The sequence below is a fragment of the Antrostomus carolinensis genome, unplaced genomic scaffold (assembly GCF_000700745.2).
Source record: "Antrostomus carolinensis isolate BGI_N321 unplaced genomic scaffold, ASM70074v2 scaffold25332, whole genome shotgun sequence".
NCBI lineage: Eukaryota > Metazoa > Chordata > Aves > Caprimulgiformes > Caprimulgidae > Antrostomus > Antrostomus carolinensis.
In genome coordinates, this window is record NW_010301979.1 from 27528 (window position 1) to 46241 (window position 18714).

At 46.2% G+C, this 18714-nt stretch overlaps 1 protein-coding gene across 1 annotated transcript in view; it reads left to right on the top strand.

The window, feature by feature from the left end:
- The window catches only part of SLC67A1 (solute carrier family 67 member 1), a gene marked incomplete at its 5' end in the record, with an annotated part of 56360 nt that overhangs the window by 25658 nt on the left and 11988 nt on the right, over positions 1-18714 (top strand). The window contains 3 exons of the mRNA XM_010163677.1: positions 5735-5850; positions 6312-6422; positions 11764-11864. Of these exons, the coding sequence (XP_010161979.1) occupies positions 5735-5850; positions 6312-6422; positions 11764-11864 (328 nt within the window). The remainder of the gene's footprint in view (positions 1-5734; positions 5851-6311; positions 6423-11763; positions 11865-18714) is intronic.

Consider the following 18714-nt stretch of genomic DNA (forward strand, 5'->3'; position numbering starts at 1 on the left):
AAGGACTGGACTTTGGGCTGGAGCCCAAAACTGTATCCCTTGATGGTTTATTGTAGCCTTCCTTGGTGGAAGCGGGAGGTTCTGGTGCCCACCCCTCCTCAGCACTGCCTGGGGGCTGCAGCTGGTGGGCACCAGCGGGGACTCTGTTCAAACACCCTCATCTGTGAGCTGAAAGTATGACCTGCCTGTGGCCAGTGGCCTCTCCCCTGCTCCTGTGCCACTGCCTGATCTCCACGTGCTGCGTGCACCTTCGTGGGAGTTCATTTTTCATGGGAGTTTTGCTGAAAGTGTTGCCTCAAAGCCACCGGGAAATGCTCAGCACGTGTGTTTGTGCGTATGTACGTATGTAGACACACACATACTTGTTTGGCCAGGCCCCGCTTTCCAAGTGCTGCATTCACTGTGAGCTTCACCAGATTTTTCTGATGCTTCATCTCTGACTTCAGGGATGTGTGACATTTAGGGCAGAGCCACAAAAACTCCCTTCCAGGAGCTGCAGAGCCTCTGGGAGCCCTCACTGTCATGCGTGTTACTGCGTCACATCTTCATTCAGAAACTGAGCCCTGATTGCGCTCATTTGCCTTATCCTAATTGATCCTGATGGAAGCAGGTTGTGAAGTAATATAGAGAGTGTCCTTGCTTTGCCTCTCCTGGGAAGCATGGTGTGTGTTGGGACTTACAGCTACCTGCAAGCAAATACAAAGGCTGGTTAAGTGTTAGATGAGAAGAAATGCAGCCCTTCTCCAGCTGGCTTTGAATGCTAATATTTTCTTTGAGTTTAATCTGTTTACCATGATATTACTATTAATGGTTTCATCATCATTTCTGCTTTCCCACCAGCTTTAAGGATGGAGTTTCCAGATGGGCAATCCTAGCTGTCAGCCATTTGTCCCTTACCTATGGCCACAGGCTACCAAGTGAGCCTTGTACCCGGTCATACCATCAGTCCTGTGGCAAGTGTGCCCTGGGCTCACCATCCTACATTTTGAAACCCTTTAAAACTCTTTAAATGGATGCTTTTGGTGCATCCACCACACTTGCCTAATGGCCTCAGGAAAATGAAAAGAAGAGGCTTTTGTGATGTTGTTAAGCAGCACTTGGCTGATGATATGGGCTGCTGGCCTCCACGTCCCTCTGCTCATGTTTTCTTCTTATTTCTCTGAAGGCTTTAAGTCAGGACAAGCTGAGACTGCTCCTGTTGGCAAAAACTAGCAAAAACTAGTCCTCCTTCGAGTTCAGCTGTTTGCTCTCTGCAGCTATTGCTCTGTGCCCTCCTGGCAGCAGGACCTTGGGGCATGTCAATCCCTTGCAGGACAGGACAATGTATTTTGTTCCTCCCTTTCACAGCAAGGCTGAAAACAGATGGAGAAGAGTGGGCAGCTGTGATCTTAGCTGACAGCCTTAGAGGAGCTTTGCTAGCCAAAAAGTCCAGGGAAGGGCAAGGAAATCTGCTGGCAAAAGTCAGCAAGGGACTCTCTCTCCAGATGCAAGAGTAGCAAAGGAATTACAAGTAACACACTGAAGGATGCAGAAAAAGTTACCCAAGTTATTTTGACCATAAAGCCCAGGATGGTAAAGACTCTGAACCTCTATTAATCAGCGAGAAGCTGGAAGAGGCCACGCAATGATCTCAGCTGCTGAAGCTGCTGTGCCCTTTTGCTCCCTTTAATTTAATTGTATTAGTGCTGCCCGCGGCCTTTGTTCTTCCGCCCTGCTCAGGAAATCTGCGGCTGGTTTTGGCAGGGCTGGATCTGGCTCCACACGGCTGGTTTGTGGACAGCCAGGAGGGACGAGAGGGAGGGCAGGAAGGGGAAGAGGATGGGAAATGATCCTGCGGGAGCAACCTGCTTAACGTGCCTCATTTGTCTTAATAGTGCCACCGCATCCCTTCCTGGAGAAACTTCCTCCTGATAAGCTGAACAGGCAAAATTGAATGCAGAAGGACTCCCACTGATAGCAGCAGAGATGAAATTTCATGCTTAAACCTTAAAAAAAAAAAAAAAAAAAAAAAGAAGAAGAAATAATAGTAAAAAAATAGTCCCTGTGAGCCAAGTCTTGTGCAGCAGGAACTGCCAACCCAGCAATCATTCCTACCCGCAGCCTTTGACTCAACTGAGGGGTCAGGGCATCTCGCCTTTAGCGGAGCTGTTCTCGTTTCTACCATCAGACCAGTAAGAAATAGGAATAACACCTTAACCCCAGGTCCTCCACTGGTTTGATTTGCAGAAAAGGGTCCAGTGAGCACAGCAGAGGGATTATCAGTGCCAACCCCCAGCTGTTTTCTCTGCTGGTGGCAATAGCATTGCTGTACCCCTTTGCCAAAGCACTGTTCCTCAGGGCTGTTGCAGGGTGAAAACCCTCCCCTGCTCTCCTGCTTCTTGCTGACCTCCTCCACACCACCACCACCTCCTTCCCACCCAGCTCGGCAGGGCTGCAGCTCCCTCCCAACCCCATCCAAGGCTGTGGGGAGAGTTTTCCCCGGTGCTGGTGAGATGGAGCAGCTCTAGCTGAGGATCCAGCAGCATCCTTGCAACTTCACCAGTTTCCCCAGCAAATGTGTTGCCTCCAGTCTCCTGTTGGCATTGGTGCAAGAATACTGTTGGCTCTGTCCACTGGTGTTTGTCTTTCCTGCTGCCAGAAATAATGATTCAGCACGTATGCACTGATTTTAGCACTCATGTCCCTTTCCATGACAGTGTAAATATTTGTGTGTCTTCGTATAACAGGAAGACAATGTGTGCAGTCCCTCACCTACCCAAGCAACCCTCACAGGGGGTTCAGAGGTGATGATGTGTCAGGAAAACCACCCTGTGCTCCTGCTGCTTTGTAGACCAGTTGCCTTTCACTGTAGGAGTGGGAGGATGCGTCCCACTGATGCTGTACCAGAGGGGTGGCTGGGGAGGTGTCGTTGTGTGTAATTCATGGGTTGTAATGGAAACATCAGAAAAAAAGAAATGAAGATACATCAGAAAAAAAATAGTGACCTGCTGTGTCGATATGTCATTTTTATGACTCTTGATTTCACTTCATCTTTCTTAAACAAGCAAACAAACAAATGCAAGAGGTGGTTTCCTGGACACAGGCGTGTTATCTCCAATTCCAGAGTTCGTCCCTGCCGGAGGACGAGATAGCGGAGCAGCTAACCCGAGGGTGTGCCTTCACCTTTCCATCAAGGAATGATAATACTTAATATGTGGAAAAAGATGAAGCACTTAGAGAAAGCTGTGGGCAAGAAAAGAGATTTTCAGGCAATTTTGAACACTTCAGACTTGTTTGGGAAACATGATTTTGAACTTCATATTTTACTGGATTTCTTGGACTTAGAGTCCAACTGTACAAAATGCCACAAATCCAGCGTGGCAAGTCCAGGTTTTCCCAGATGCATAAACTGTCAGGGTTCTCCTCTCCCTTTCAGAGCGATGAATTAGCAGTTGTAGGCTTGCACTGAAGTAGTGCATCATCTGCTTGCTGGTTTTATAGGGGATCCTTTCCTTATTGCTTGCTGTAATTCTTCCTGGATCTGAAAAGTAAAATATATTTCTGTTGGCATGTGGGATTCTGGAAAACCTCAACAAAAGTAGGAGTGGAAAGGAAGTTTTCTGTCCAATGAAATTTTTTGTGATGCATTTTTTCCATATCAGAATGAAAGCTTGAAATATATAAATCCCCCCCAAAAAACCATTAAGCCAGCTGTAGCTACTTATTTTGATTATTTTATCCTTTCTGTTTTGTTAGTAAATTTCCTTTATATTGCAAAGTAGAAATTCCATATTTCTTGGATAAAAATTTGATGCCACGAAGTTGATTTCAGTAGTTTGGGAACTGTTTGGCAGAGAATTTTAAATCAGAAAGTGGTAATCTTCTGTGCTAAAAATAAAATATGACGATGCAGTAAATGACTAATTTTGTGGTCTGGGGTAATTAGCTGAACAGTTTGGCGGATGGAAAGCAGCAGGTCTAAATTACTGTACTAAGTCCATTTGCAGGAAGATACTATCTGACTTTGTTGTTATTAATAATAATTAATGAGAATTAAAATATTCAGCTGGGATTTTTGCTGTTGCCATTAGCAGGAATACTTGTGTGTGTGTGTATATAGATATATAAATATATATATATTTGCTCTTTGATGCTTTTCTCAGTTGTTTGCATCTCAATCCTTGACTGTCTTACTCTAGGACTTTAATAATACTCCAGATATTGTTCAGACCATGCTTTTGTCTAGCACAGAGGAAACTTGAGGCTTTTACAATTAGTGCTGCTGGTTATTTCATGAAAAACATAAACCATGGTCTGACAAGGAAAGCAGCAGTTACAGGTCGGGCAATAAGCAGTCCTGTATCAGCGGGCTCGCAGGGAGCGTTGGCTGGTGGCCTGCTGCTCGCTTTTGCATCTTGTTTTTGCAGCACAGGTTACTGGGGATTGCCTCCGAGTCTGCACGGACCTGTGCAGCTCCGATGACTTCTCTGGTGAAATCCTGGCACTATTTTGCTAAAGTCCAAACAAAGTGCTTAAATTTTGATGCCCCTAAGACAGAATGATGGCCTCTTAGTCTTGTGCCCTCCATGTCACCAGCCTTTGGTGTTGCTGGGCATTCCCACTCTAAATCTGCATCCTACAGTAGGTTTTAACCACGTATTTTATGAAAACCTTCAACTAACAGGGTTCCCACAATGGAGGAGACTTTTAAGGAGCTGGTTTAGTGGATAATTGCTCTCACTGTTAAAAACAAAACATCCCTTTGTTTTCAGCTCAACTCTCCTCAGTTTCAGTCTTCCAGCCCTGGACTTTGCTCCACCTGTGTTTGGCAGTTAAAGCCCTTCAGAGTCTGAGATCTTCCCACATTCCCTTAAAGACTAGGAGGAGTCATTTCCTAATCTTCTCTTTTAAGAGGACAGAGATAATTGAGGACTTATTATTGACTGTATTGACTTTTACATGGTTAGTGTTTGGGGTTTTTAGATAAGTTGTAATCATTCCTTGTTATCATTGTATAACTACTGTTAATAATTGCTGGGTCACTGTGTCTAAGCCTAAGGATGTGGACCCACTTCTGTTAAAGATCCAACATTTGGGGCTCTGATGGACAGTTGAAGAGGTGTTGATTTGGTTTTGGGCGCCTTTGGAGAAAAGTAGGTGCATCAATCAAAGTGCTATTTACTCACGTCCTCAGAAAGTTTTGTAAATCCTGTTTGTTATTTTTAGCAGCTCCTTTTCAAGTGGTATTGTATCTCCGGTGGTTTCAGTTCTGGTTGTAGGCTAGGCTGTATTCTGCCATCCTTAGTCATCTTGAGTGCTTTCTTCACTTGACCTCATTTGATTTCGCTGAGAAATTTCAAGGAGTGAGATGATACTTAGATGAATGTAGTTGGGGATTAGATGGATCCTAACAAGCAGAGGCTGTGCTTTCCGTGGGAAGATTTCTAAGCTGCATTAAACCCAGAGAGGCTCTTTTCCCCTGGTACTTACAGATTTTAAAGCATTGTATTATAGCCTATTAATAATACAAATGATAAACTATCTTGATGACAATAGCCATCTTTTGGAGAAATTTCAAACCGTGGTCATATCCAAACCTTGCGTGAAATTATCTGAGCTCTCTTATAGCCTTATGTACTGCAACTCAAGGGTGATTGTTCCTCATCCAGGTGCCCAAGCCTTTGCAGGATGGAGGTTTTGTTTATGTCTTGTTTATGATATTTATCCATTTACCTGTATTTTTTTCCATTTGCAGCCTTTTTGTTCCTACATATGTCGGGCTGGTGGGAAATCTCATAAATACTGTGATAGCAATGGTTGGGATCCCTTTGCAGGCTAAACCAAAGTCAGACCATCGTGTGGCAGAGCATGGTATGTATTTAGTATTTCTGATAAATAGCAGGTGAATAGGGATGGGGGATTGACATGCTGTAAGGACTGCTAAGGGACTTGCATTTAAGGGCAGAAAGGTGCCAGCTTGGAAATGCTAACACTTGAATGCCTAAGCTGTGCTTGTGGAGGAGTATTATTCCCTATGTGTCAACCCCTCTGCCTTGCAGAATTGCAAGCTTCCAGCTCAGTGCTTGTGGACCCCTCACTGGGGGTTACTTTGGCCCAGCATGGGAGGCAATCCCATTGTCACACAGCACCCTCTGTAAGTGGACCTGGCACCAGCTCCCAACCTCCTGCCATCAGCAGAGAGCTGGTGCTGCAGAGATGCGCCTTTTTGGAAGGGTGGTGGGGTTGAACCAGAGGAGACAATCTCAGAGTTTCTTGCTTCCTACCTCTAACCTGTATAAATAGAGTATTAATCAGTATGTCATCATCTGTAGGCACATCACAGTCTGGCAGCGTGTTTAGCATCAGAGAAATCCTACGCCTGATGAAGTTTCCAGGAGTCATGGAAGTTTTCATAGTCAAGGTTTTTTCTGGACTTCCCATAGGTAAATCTCACCCATTACCCATGATTGCTGATGTATTTAAAATAAGATGACACACACTGTAGACTAGGTTTGTCTCAATTTACTGAGGATTCAACTCCTAACTCGATGCTGGATGCTTTCAAATGCTCTCAGATCCACAGGGTCAAAAGCCTGGGACTTAATGTAAAACAGACTACTTGTCACAGCTGCTGCTGCGACTTTTGGCAAATCACTTAATCTCTCTACACCATCCCCCTGGCTGTAAATGCTTTTTTCCTCTTGTCCGTCCTTTCTGTTTAGGCTGTAACCTCATCATCATTTGTGCTCTACCAGAAATGCTGAGGTCCTTCCTGATGTTACTTAATGATTTTAAGGGGTATGTGTACCTTAACCTTTTTCCCAACAACTAAAAACTAGTGCTGGATGAGAGAATGTGGCTGCTCTAACTGTTGATTGCCCTCAGGGGAGCTGCAGCATATTTCTTCCCTTGCACATTGATGGTTCTTGTTCTTCTCTTTATATATTCTACTCATTTTTTTGTGTCATGGTAGGAACCCACTGCTACCTCAAACCCATCCCAAACTTGCCTGCTTCGCTTCTCCCTTTGAGTCAGTTGCTGTCCTGGCACAGTCCATGTTTCTCAATTTTCCTGCTTATACATATCCTTGGCCATAATTTAAGAATCTTTATTTTTGCCTACCCTCTAGCTTGTTTCCCCTGGCTGGTCTAGAGACAAGCCAGCATGTCATAGAACCATAGGATGGTTTGATTTGGAAGGGACCTTAAAGCTCATCCAGTTCCAACCCCCCTGCCAGCAGCAGGGACACCTTCCACTAGACCAGGTTGCTCAAAGCCTCATCCAACCTGGCCTTCAACACTTCCAGGGAGTGGGGCTGGAAGCCTTGTTAGGGGTGGTGTAAGGACAGGGTGATGTTCTCTGCCCTTCCACATAGAGAACCTTCATGGCTTTTTTCCTAGTTAACTAAAAGTGCAGTTTCTCTTGATTATGGTTTCAAGGATTGAATTTTGTTCACATCAAAACACGTGCACATCATGCATCTGAACAAACTAAGGCTCTTCCCTTCCAAACAGGGATCCTAAGAGAGGATTTAGGGCACTTTAGCTTTTATACTTTGCATCTTTTTCCAGTTCATCTGTGTCTGGAGAAGCCCTTGAAGTTTAAATAATGTGAAACATAATTTACAAATTAAATTCTAATTTGTAAACTATAAATTCAGTTTACAAATGAAAGTAGATTTGGCTGTGGAGAGTGGCTGAATCGGAAGGGGATGGCATTTCTGGGCTTGGCCAGGTTCATCTGCTACTCCTTGTTAAGGCTCTGGGGGAACAAGTCCAACTGGAGTTGTAGAGCAGCATGCAGGGAAGTAAAGGATTTCTGATTATTTATTTTTTTTCTTTTTGTGTGTAGTTGGCATTGGCTGAGATCAGTGATGCCAGTTGGGGCCACCCCCACCACCAGAGACAGGACACACTCTCGATGCACTGCTGGCTTGCCCTAACACCGTGCTTTTTTTGGTTCCTATGAAACTAAATTTTTAAAACTGTATTTTAAAAAGTGTTTATAAAATGACAGCATTTCACAGAACGAGACAGTCAAGTGATTTATTAAGAGGTTTTTCTTTGCTGATTCTGGCTTATTTCTCAGCTTAAAGGAGCATTAATTTCTCTGTTTAAGAACTCCTGAGTCTGCATCCATATGCAATCTGCACGGTAATTTCCTTTTTTCAAGCACTGGGCAAGATGCACTTTGTTTTAGTCATCCCTGCTGAAATGCAGATTCCTCTCTGTTGCAGAAGACATTCTTCTTTTCCCCTGCACAGCAAAAACACACACCCAAATAAATAAATAAACATCTTCTACCCAAAACTGCCAGAGAACTTCTAGGCAAAGAGGATGGAGACAGTGAAGCTGAGATTTAAGGCAGGACTTACGGCTGGGAGAATTTCAGTGAGAGTAGGAATGGGTTCACCTAAGGCACTGCTGCTACATGAATAGTGCTTGCAGTATGGTGAGGAGTGATTAAAATCCTAGGAACTTCTCTTTGCAGGTCTTTCTTCAGGTTACTGACCATACCATGGTAGCTGAAAGGGAATTTGTCCATCACCTACTTCTCTGCGCCTCACAGCTGGAGGCTGAGCTCCTCATGAGCTCATTTACCTTTCATCTCCTGGCTACAACTGTATAATTAATTAGATCACCCAAATTACAGACCTTTCTCTATTTACTTTGTAAACAAGTTTGTGATATACACAGAAGAAAATCTTCTGTTCATTATGGATCTTATTGTTGTCTAAAATTAGCTTGTTTGAGACTGAAAGAGCCTCCCTGGGAGGGCTGCAGGGCTGGGAACCTCCTCCTTGTTGCATAAAAGCAGAGCCACAGGCTCTGTGCCCCTTGCAGGAGGGAGGTTGCCAGGGGATGGACGGGCAGCAGATCACTCCAGCATGGCCAAATTACATCCTCAACTGACCTGGGAAAAGCGAACCTCATTGCATTGCGGTAGATAAGAGATAGAAAATAAAACATGAGGATAAAAATGTAAAACACATCTTTTACTGACTAGAAATCAGCAGAGGCTTGAAAATACTGATAAATAGCTGCTTGTATGAATCTTTGGCTGCCTAATCCCTTTGGAAAACTTGGTTTCCAGGTGATTGCTTTAGCACTCACATCCCGTTTTTGAAGGGACTTCCTTTCACACGCAGAGCAGGATTTTACAGTGGGCCCTGGGGCTCAGCGTCCCATCGCATTTGCAGTCCAGCGTAGGAGGGCTGAGATGGGCTCCCAGAGGCCACACTCGCCTTTTTACACACCAGCTCTGGGTAAGGATTGCTAAACTGGCCCTCCCAAAGCCGTGGGCTGCTCTTGGAAATGTCCTGCCTTTTTTTTTTTTAAAACACGATTCATACTCCTGTGTCTCCTCGGTGCTTTTCCTCATCTTTATCGCATCTCACAAACTATTTACCTGCCTTCTGATTACTCCTTGCCCCTCCAGTGCCAGGTTTTCTAAGGAGTTCACCCCTTATTCAGACCTGCCTGAAAAAAAGGTGAGGTTTTTGAAGATATTTTTTGCTATTTACCATTTTTTTTCCTCTTGAAAACCTGAGCCTCTCAGTGTGGATTGAGCCTTATCCAGGCAGTTCCTGCATGGGAATCTGGTGTCCCCAGAAGAGCCTGGGGACCATCCACCCCAGTGAGCCTTCCCCAGGGTAGGTAGATTACTCACGTGGCTGCATTGAGCTGCAGCCTACCTATATGGGATCTGCTAAGCTCTTTCTAATAAATTCTTGTTCCATTGAGCATAAAATCTTTTGAGGTCAATCTGGGACTCACGTTGTGAGTTCCACCAAGAAATGTGTTGCCAGTGGGAGAGACCCCCTTAGTCACTGAAAGAGGAGGGAGCAGGGGGTCTCCCTTGTCCAGGCAGCTTTAAGTGACGATGCAGGCAGGGAGGGGGTTGACACCCATCTAAAGAAGAGACCTTTGCATCTCCAGAGGAGCAATGCAATGTGTAACGCTAATTAGAGAACACAACCTATCCCCCTGCTCTGAAATAAATGGGCTCATTTGGAGGAGAAAGATCCAAATCTGCATTAACTCAGTGAGGGACTTCAAAGGGGAGAGGAGCTGTAGAATCTGGCGCGTGGTAGCAGGAAGAAGCGTCAGGTATGTAGGAGGGTCGAGCCCCTCCTAGGTGGTACCTGCAGCGGGGTAGCAGGATGAAGGGCGAGCGCCCGCTTCGATCTGATCTTCCTTCAAGTGAAACGAAGTGTGGTTTTTCTTTCATTTCTTCACATGTGCCTTTTATAAACATGTGCAACCCTCTTGCCTGGTTTGGATGTTGTGAGTAAATACTGTGATTTGCATGTTACCTTAAGCTGGCTTGAGCTAAGAGTGATTTCAAAGTAACTGGGTACAACAGGGTGCTCTCTGCAGAGGGGTGTGGTGAAGCCATAAATCCTGATGAGCCCCAGCTCCCCAGCACCTTCTCCAAATATCCAGGGAGTAGCAGAGTGGGGAGCCTTTCCTGCCCCCCATCCCTCTCCCTCATGGCCATGAGGCCAGCAGGGGTGCAGCTATCCCCATTAAGGGGGGAAGAGGTACCTCCAGTGGGGTTCAGGAAGATTTTGTGGCCTGGGGTGGGAGGGTGGTGGTCCCTCAAGGCAAAGGGTTGGGATGCTTAGAGGGAGATCCTCCTGGCTGCAGGTGCTGCACTGGTGGCAGCGCCGTGGGGCTGCTGGATGTGGTGGAGTTGTGCTGGTCTGTTAGGGTGCGAGTTCTCCACGGTGTTTTAGGCAGCTTAGGGATCGCTCTCCTCATGCTTCCAGGAAACACCAGCAAATCCTCCCCATGCTGCAGGGTTGGTGACTCCCTTTGCCAGGCCACAAGCTGTCTTCTCAGTCCTCATGTGTTGCCTCCTGAGCTGTGTTTTCTTCAGGAAAGGGAGGACCACAGCTCCACATCTACCCAGTCTTTGTACTTCAGAGGATCCTATGAGGAAGGGCAGGACCCCTAAAGGTCACCTGCTCTCTTCTCCTCTCCTCAGCAGGATCATTTGTTCCCAAGAGACACGTTGGGGGAGATATCCACGTGCAGAAAACCCCAGTTTCCCACTGTCTTGTCCATCTGAGGTGCACAAGACATTGTGGGAGGCAGCAGCCCCCTACCCCATACCAGCTCTTTGAGAGCAGTGTTTTGTCATAATATTTTTAATTTGGTGGCTCTTTGTGTACAGTGGGAGGTTGTGTATGTGTGTCAGTATTTGTGTGTGTTTGGCATTGGGGGAAGCACACACCATTGTATTTTCATGTGAGATTGAGTGAGTGGACATTTTCCGTTATGCTTTGCAGAAATTGCCTTGCCACCAACGTCACTGCCGAGGTGTGCAGTGAAACCACTCTATCTAGGCTAATGTCACCGGGGTGTTTCCCAGGCAGCTTTCCTCATGGTGAAAACCTAAAGTCAGGCAAAAGGGGCAAGGAATCCAATCAGATTATTTTTATGGTTACAGTCTTGTCTGAACAAATGTTTTCTCGCTGCCTTAATGGTTAGTCTGGCTTTGGCAATACAAATATTTACCAGTTTATAATAAACAGCTGAATCTACAGCCTACATAGTCACATTATTTTAAAGATGAAAGTAAGGGGGATTTAAAAAGTCAACATTTAAAGATTAAATTACTACACTGACTTTGAATAGGATTCTGCTCGTGTTTATATCCAGTACTGGTAACCCCAGGGAGAGCTACTGACTCATACTGGGGGTGACTGGGAGCAGGGTCTGGGCACCTATATGCAGTGCAAGTATATTGATGTATGCTTTTCACCAACCCTCCCTCTAGGCTTGTTCCTGATTATGTTTTCTATCATCTCTATGGATTTCTTTGGCCTGGAAGCAGTGGAGTCTGGATACCTGATGTCATATTTTGGTGTCCTTCAAATGGTAAGTGAAGTGGAAGTCCCCCTCTTGCCACATTGCTATCTGATTTTCTACCTTTTTGACACATGGTTTCCCAAATCCAGGCATAATATTGACAGGCAAATCTTAGCTCTGCCACGTGGCACTTGGCTTCAAAGAATAGAAGTGACTCCAAATTTATTATTTTCCTTGGAATGGGAAGAAATCAGAGCAAGGAGTGTCCTGAAAGCTGTCTTCCCTTGTCCCTCCTTGCAGATCTGTAAGCTGCCAAAAGGAGCTAAAATTTCTTTGGGCTAACGTGTTGCCCTGGTTTTTGTAACAAAACTTACCCTGAAGCTAAAGTGCTTCAACTGAAGTTTTCGCTGGTGCAGGTTGTAAAGGTGATTTACACTTACTTAGTAGCAGCCTGTAAGTTAATGTTAGTAGACGGTTTTACTGGCATTTTCACAGCTGCCTGCAGTGTGGAGGAAGGACTGGTTTCTGCTGTCTGGAAACAAGCACAGTGAGCTAAAAAAAAAAGGTAATGTTACATGATTAGGAGGACACTTGCAGAATGGGTAAAAGGGGAAAATCAGCTGAATTAGGCAGTAGCAGGGCCAAAAAAATAATATGGTGTATTATAGCTGAATTTTCCTTTTGGAGGAAGAAGCTAATAATTTCACAGAACAAGCAGCAGATGGTTATAAGCAAGCCTCAAGGTAGGAATGCAAGTTAAGCAATATCCTGAAGGAGGGTGGTCTTGTTATTAAATCCGCCTTCATTTCCTGGGCATTGCCACAGAGTTCCTGTGGGATCTGGAGGAGCATCTCCTCAGGGAAACAGCAGCTTTAGTCCCTTCCCATGTGATTTGGATTTGGCACAGTGATACCAGTCACCTGGGCTCTGCTCTTGGTCTCTCCAAATCTGGGTGCCTTGGTAGAGCAGCTGATGAGCATGGCCATACATCAAGAAGTGGAGTCTGCAGAGTAATCCGGCTGGAGCCAAGGAGCTGGTGCCTTTGCCACGATCCATTGTGGGAGGGTGGCTTTGGACTACCTGTCGCTCAGTCCCATGAGCTCAACACCTGCTACCAGCTGGATGCAAAGAAGGAAAGAAAGAAAAACAGTTTGCTGCTCCACAGCATGGAAACAGCATGACAAGTGGGGTGATCATTAGCTGCTTTCCAAAGCATCCTTCTGATCCAACCTCCACTGCTCACAGAGGCTTTGCATGCTGCCTCCTAGATCAGGATCTGCAGGAATCACTCAGGTTTTAGAGGGGCTGAGTCACACTCTGATATCTTCTTTCCTCTTTGAACATAGAGGGACTCCCCAACAACTGTGCTCTTAACTTAGACACACCAGTTAAACCCCTCGTAGGTATGTCTACACTGAAATTGAATCTGGGGCTGCAGCACGGCTGTGGGTGCTCGTTTAGAGCTGGGTAATGTGGGCAGCAGTAGCACTTGTACATCTGGGACAGGAGTGGCTTTGTGTTGCCAGATGGAGCTTGGATGCTGCTGTTAGGTCCAGGATATCTCTTCAGGACACTGCTGTTATGTCTGAGATATCTGTCTGTCTTCACTGCTATTGTTTTCCAGGTTAGTTTGGTTGAAACTACTCTAGCTAAGGTTACCTGCACTGCCGTGTTGGTGCACCCTACATATAGATACAGCCCTGGAAGATATGGGAATTACAGCGTTCACTCTGCTTCCTAAGGGATAATCAGATGTCAGTGCTAATCAGGGACCTGACCCTTCCCATAGTCACAGGGTTTCATCCTGCAGAGGCCACTCATACCTGCTACCACAGGGACCCACAGGCTCAGGTGTAGCATCGGCTGTGCTGGGGAGTCTTTGCCTCGGGACATTTGGCACAGAAACTGGCTTTTGTCAGCCAGGCAGCTCTTTCATCTATCTGTGCAGTTTCTGTCTGTGTTGCTACACATATTCTATAGTGCATGACTTTGGGCATCAGAGATATAGGAGTGAAGTGGTCATAGGGTACAAACTTTTCTTCAGGATGGTACATTGGGGTTTGTGTCAGAACACCAAAAAGGAAAGGGGAAAAGAATGCTTTCTTTTTTTTAAAAGCCCAGGACACCTGATTCCTGGTGGGAGCAAAGTTGTCTTGCCCAAGAGCTTGCAAAGCACCACTTTCTGCTTTGTCACTTGTTCTTTCCACTTTACCACTGGCTGTTCCAAACTCTGCTCTGGTTTATGCAGGACCAGATGCTCAACTGGTCCAAATGATTCTCTCACCGTCTGGCTTTTAAATTATTGTGAAACAGTAGAATCTGTGTCTTCACTTTCAGATCGGGTCTCTGGTTAGCACCGCCCAGAGATACCTCTTGCAGACCATGACTGGGTTAATGTTTTATGTCTGGTTTCTGTTGGGGTTCCTCCAGTGGAAGATGTGTGCAGGGAATGCAACGTGTGCCAGCTCTGTCCTGCCGAGCCCCAGAGCTGCTTTGTGTGCCTTCATCTTGCCTAAGCTGGCATTCCAGATGCATTTGTTTCTGCTGTACAGTGAATTGATACTGCTGGAGATATAAATGCAGATTAAGGTGCAAGCAAATTCCACCAGTCTGGATGGGTGAATGGTGATTAATATCTGCTGACTGGCTTCCCCACTTCACTGAGTAAATTATAGCTTTGTTCCTAAGGAATATAATGTCCTTTTCAATGAATTTCAGCAACCAGATCCTGAGCTTTGATTTCTCATTCCTTAGTTTGCCTTTCTATAAAACATTGTGAGGGTTCTCCCATTCTTCTGGACTTGCTTTGAGCCTTCCTGTTAGTGGAAACATGTCCCACTATTTGCATCTCTCCCTGGACCTGAAAATGGGTCATTTTTAAGGACTTTTATAGACGGCAGCAGACATCACAGAAATGAAGGGGAAAAGAAGAATCAAACCATGTCCTGTTTACTTTAAACCTCCCTGCAGACACTGAACACAGTGCCTGGGCACACATTGCATGCACTCAGCAGCTCCAGAGATGCACAGGGAACAGCACAGTGAGCAAGGCTTTGCCAAGCCCTTTACTCAGCTCTTCCCTGAAAGTCATATGCTGACAAAAGCATTGCCTGGTCTGTCAACTCCTGGCAATTTTTAGTCATATTATTTCTTTGTGTTGTTCTAATTTTTATTTTTTTAATGAAATCTTCTCAAACTGAACATCTTCCTCTTGCACAGAAGCTGATGTTGCAGCCCCCTTTCCCAGCCTGACCCACAATCTCAGGATGCCTCAAATAGCAATGGTCTCTTCCTGCTTTCCTCTCTCACCCCAAGGATATTATGCTCCAATTGCTTAACCTAATTTTTCAGCTTCTCAGCCTCATTTAACCTACTGTGGTGAGAAACAGCCAATGCATTGTAAACATCTCTTGTTTCTCACCATTCCTCCCATTCAAGCCAGCTGCAGAGCACCTAGAGAGGAGATTTCGTATGGCTTTGGGTCAGTCCACCTAATTTTAAGTAGAGAACTCAAGTACTTTACTGTCAGTATCTCAAACAGCTCTTTGCATGAGGAGATCAGCACAGAAACACCTACCCCATGGGAGGTGAGGTGTTTGCTACCTCTGCCCTGCTAATTCAGGCAGCCCTTCTGAGGGATGCCATCCAGAGCAACTCAGCCTCACCTCTTCACGCTTGGTGCCATCTTGTCTCTTTATGAGCCTGCAGGATCCCAACCAACATTTGCCCAGCCTGAGAGGATCCCTGTGGGTTTGGAAGGCGGATTCAGGGCTGGTTTTTGGACCCCAAGAGCCTCATGAGCTTTGACAAGCCACTCCACAGAGCACCTCTCTTGGTTGCTCCCTTGCTGAGCATCAGCTCTGCCCACATGGGAACAGTTCACAGCACTTGCCAGCAGTGAGGTGGCTCAGCTGGTGCTGGTGGTGGGTTTTGTCCTTGCAATGCCATGCATGTACCACCAATGACCACTGCTCATGGCATAGGGCTTCCTCAGCATGCTCTTCCCATCACCAGGTTGGCTGCCCACAGCATGGTCACCCTTTGGAACTTCTTGCTGCCACTCATACCCCTGCACAGAGGGATGTAGATTGCCTTGCTGCTGCTCCAGCCTGTCTTACGGAGACCTGAGTGGCCCAAAGTAATAGATCTGCTGATGTATTTTTGTAAAAGTTCCGGGTCCACAGGGAACGGGGGCTTCCCAGCTCTCTGGGTGAAGCACTGGCCCAGGACCTGGCACTAATTTGCTGTTTGTGGTCAGTCAAAGAGCATCAGTTGATAGCAGAGGATATTGGAAAGTGTGGGGCACCTTAAGCACAGTGAGGGTGGGAAGGGGGCTCGCTTCTGGGTTGGGACAGAGCCAAAGGAGGTCAGAGAAGGGTGTGTGGGAGGCATCATCGTAGCATTGGGACAAAGAGCTGTCTGATGAGGAAACAAAGTCGTTGGTTAGAAAATGGAATATGACCAAGGCTGGATCAGGCTGATGGGGAAGTGAAAATAGCAAGTGGGGGATAATTTGAGCAATTCAGGGTTCTGCAGTGATACTTGAACGGCCCCGATAGTGTGGGGCTGGCTGATGAGCTGGGACTGTGCCAGGCTGAGTGGAGGAGGGGCAATCAGGTGGGAGATAACGAAACGAGGAGGGGAAGGCAGACAGGAGGAGGGTACCTCTGTGCCGGGCATCTTGCCTTGCAGAGATAGACTTGCTCATGATATGTTTGAAGCATCTTTATCTGATCGCCAGTGGGTCTCCAGGCAAGAGCTGTGAGAGCCCGTCAGGGACACAATCCCTCTGTCCTCCAGGGCTGGGCTTCCAGAGTCCTCTCATCCCAGAAGCCACGTGAATGCAATTTCCCTCAGAGTGAATGCCTGGGAGTGCGAGATGCCATTCAATCTCCCTCCAGAGAATAATTAATTTCATAATAATTTAAAATAATTTAATTTTGCATAATGAGCAAATGCAGGCCTATACTCCAGCTTTATTTGGAGTTGCAAGCGCAATAGCATGGAGAACTTCCAGGCATAGTGTCTAGCTTGGAAAATGCCGCCGGAGGATTAGGCAAGTGAAATACCTGGAGTCCCTGGTTGGTATCTAAAGTCACATCTGATGCTTGGATTTCAAACCACAGGAGTGGGTGGGGGAAGCTTTCCTTTAAGAACTTTTTCTTCAAAAAACCAAAGCAAAATGCACCAAACAAAAACTCCGAGTGGGACAAAGGGGGAGATATTTATTACCCTGAGGATCAAGAAATCATAAGACGTCTGTTCTATTTACTGCCTTTAAATTCGTATTGTTATACAAACTCCACCTCTAGCTGTGCAGCTTCTGGAGGGACAAGTTGGTACGGAACAATCCTGAAAAGATGAGAGAGATTCCTGGAGGAGAGATTTACATTGCGTATCATCTTATCACCAGTCTGTCCCTCTTGCTTTTTTTTTTTTTCCCCCTGCACAGCAAAAGAGATGATTAAAGAGCGGAGGATTTAATTACAGCCAGGTATGCCTAAGGGGAAAACCCACTCGGTGAAAGGACCTTGCAACAACAAACAGAAAGTTCTCCAGTTTCCTGGCTTTGAAGGATTTAAGTCTGTGCTGTGGAGGGGGGCAGATTGGAGGGGGAAAGAAAGCGATTAGGCTGGAGTTTGCAAAACACGAGGTCCTTTCCCCTCTGTTTGGCAAAGTGCTGCCTTCAGCAGTTCGGTCCTCACCACCAGCTCTCCTTCCAGTCCCACCGCCCTCTTGCTCCTCTGCAGGACCTGAACTACTTCTCAAGGGCTTTCTGGCATCGCTGTGTCAATAAAACACCTCCCTTCCCCCTGCCCAAGGCTTTGCACACCTTCACCCCATGCAGAAGGGCCTTATGGTCTTTGTTGCCCCCTTCGCTCTGCCCCAGCTGGTGCTGCACTCGCCCTGGGAACTGCCAGCCAGGCACAATATCAAAGGCAAGAGATACGGGTCCGGGGCGTGGGAGGCTGCCTCTGATGTGACTCATGCTACCTGCACTAGGGATGGGGCCCTGCATCTTCTCTGCGAGGCTGTACCCGCTTATCTGACCTGCTGTGCCCGCCTCTCCAACCTTCTTGTGCCTTTTCATTTCCAGGCTGTTGGATCAAAGGGAATTTATTTTGTTGCTGGGCTCTGTCAGGCTTTCGATTGGTGCTGATGGAAGATTCTGTAGAAACAGTCTTGTGTATGATGAGTGTGGTCAAGCACAGAGGACCCGTTGAGTATCTGCCTAGCTCCTCCAGCCTTCACAGATGGGGTTATCTACTTGTGGTGCCAGTCCTGTTCAGCAGCAGCTCCACGCAGCAAGGCTGCTTCTTTGCCATTCAAAAGTCTTTGAAAAATGAGCACCTTCAACCTTCAAACAGCAAAAATCTGCTCGGGGATGCAAGAGCTTTCTGAAATTTGTTAATAAGGTTACCAATGAAATGGGTAATGGGCTCTTCTGAGCAAACGGGAGCTGCTGCCTTCTCAGAAATCAAACGCGGTGATAGAGGTAAAGAGTATTTTTCTACGTGATCAGCTGAACTGGTGTAACAAAGTCCCAGTTTGGTGAACCCAGCATAACGACAAGGAGAGATCTGGCTGTTCTTATGCATTTATTGGGAGACTTATTTGCCTTTAAAGGAGGAAGGGGGGAGGAATAAAAAAAAGATGAGTTGGTTTTTCCTGTGACATGTGTACACAGCCACGGGCAGTGCATGTTATTTCACTTGCAAACAATTTCCTCTCTCTTTTGTTTATTGATGACAGAAGGCATTCCAACCAGGTACACTGGCTCTTCCCCGACTTCAAAGGAGGTGAGGTTACAAAGGCAAGCACCATCCAGGCAAAGCCAACTGCAGGAGGGGAAGGCCCTTCACAGCAGATCTCAAGGTTGGAGGTTGTGTGCAAGGGAAAAGCTCAGAACGTGACAGCA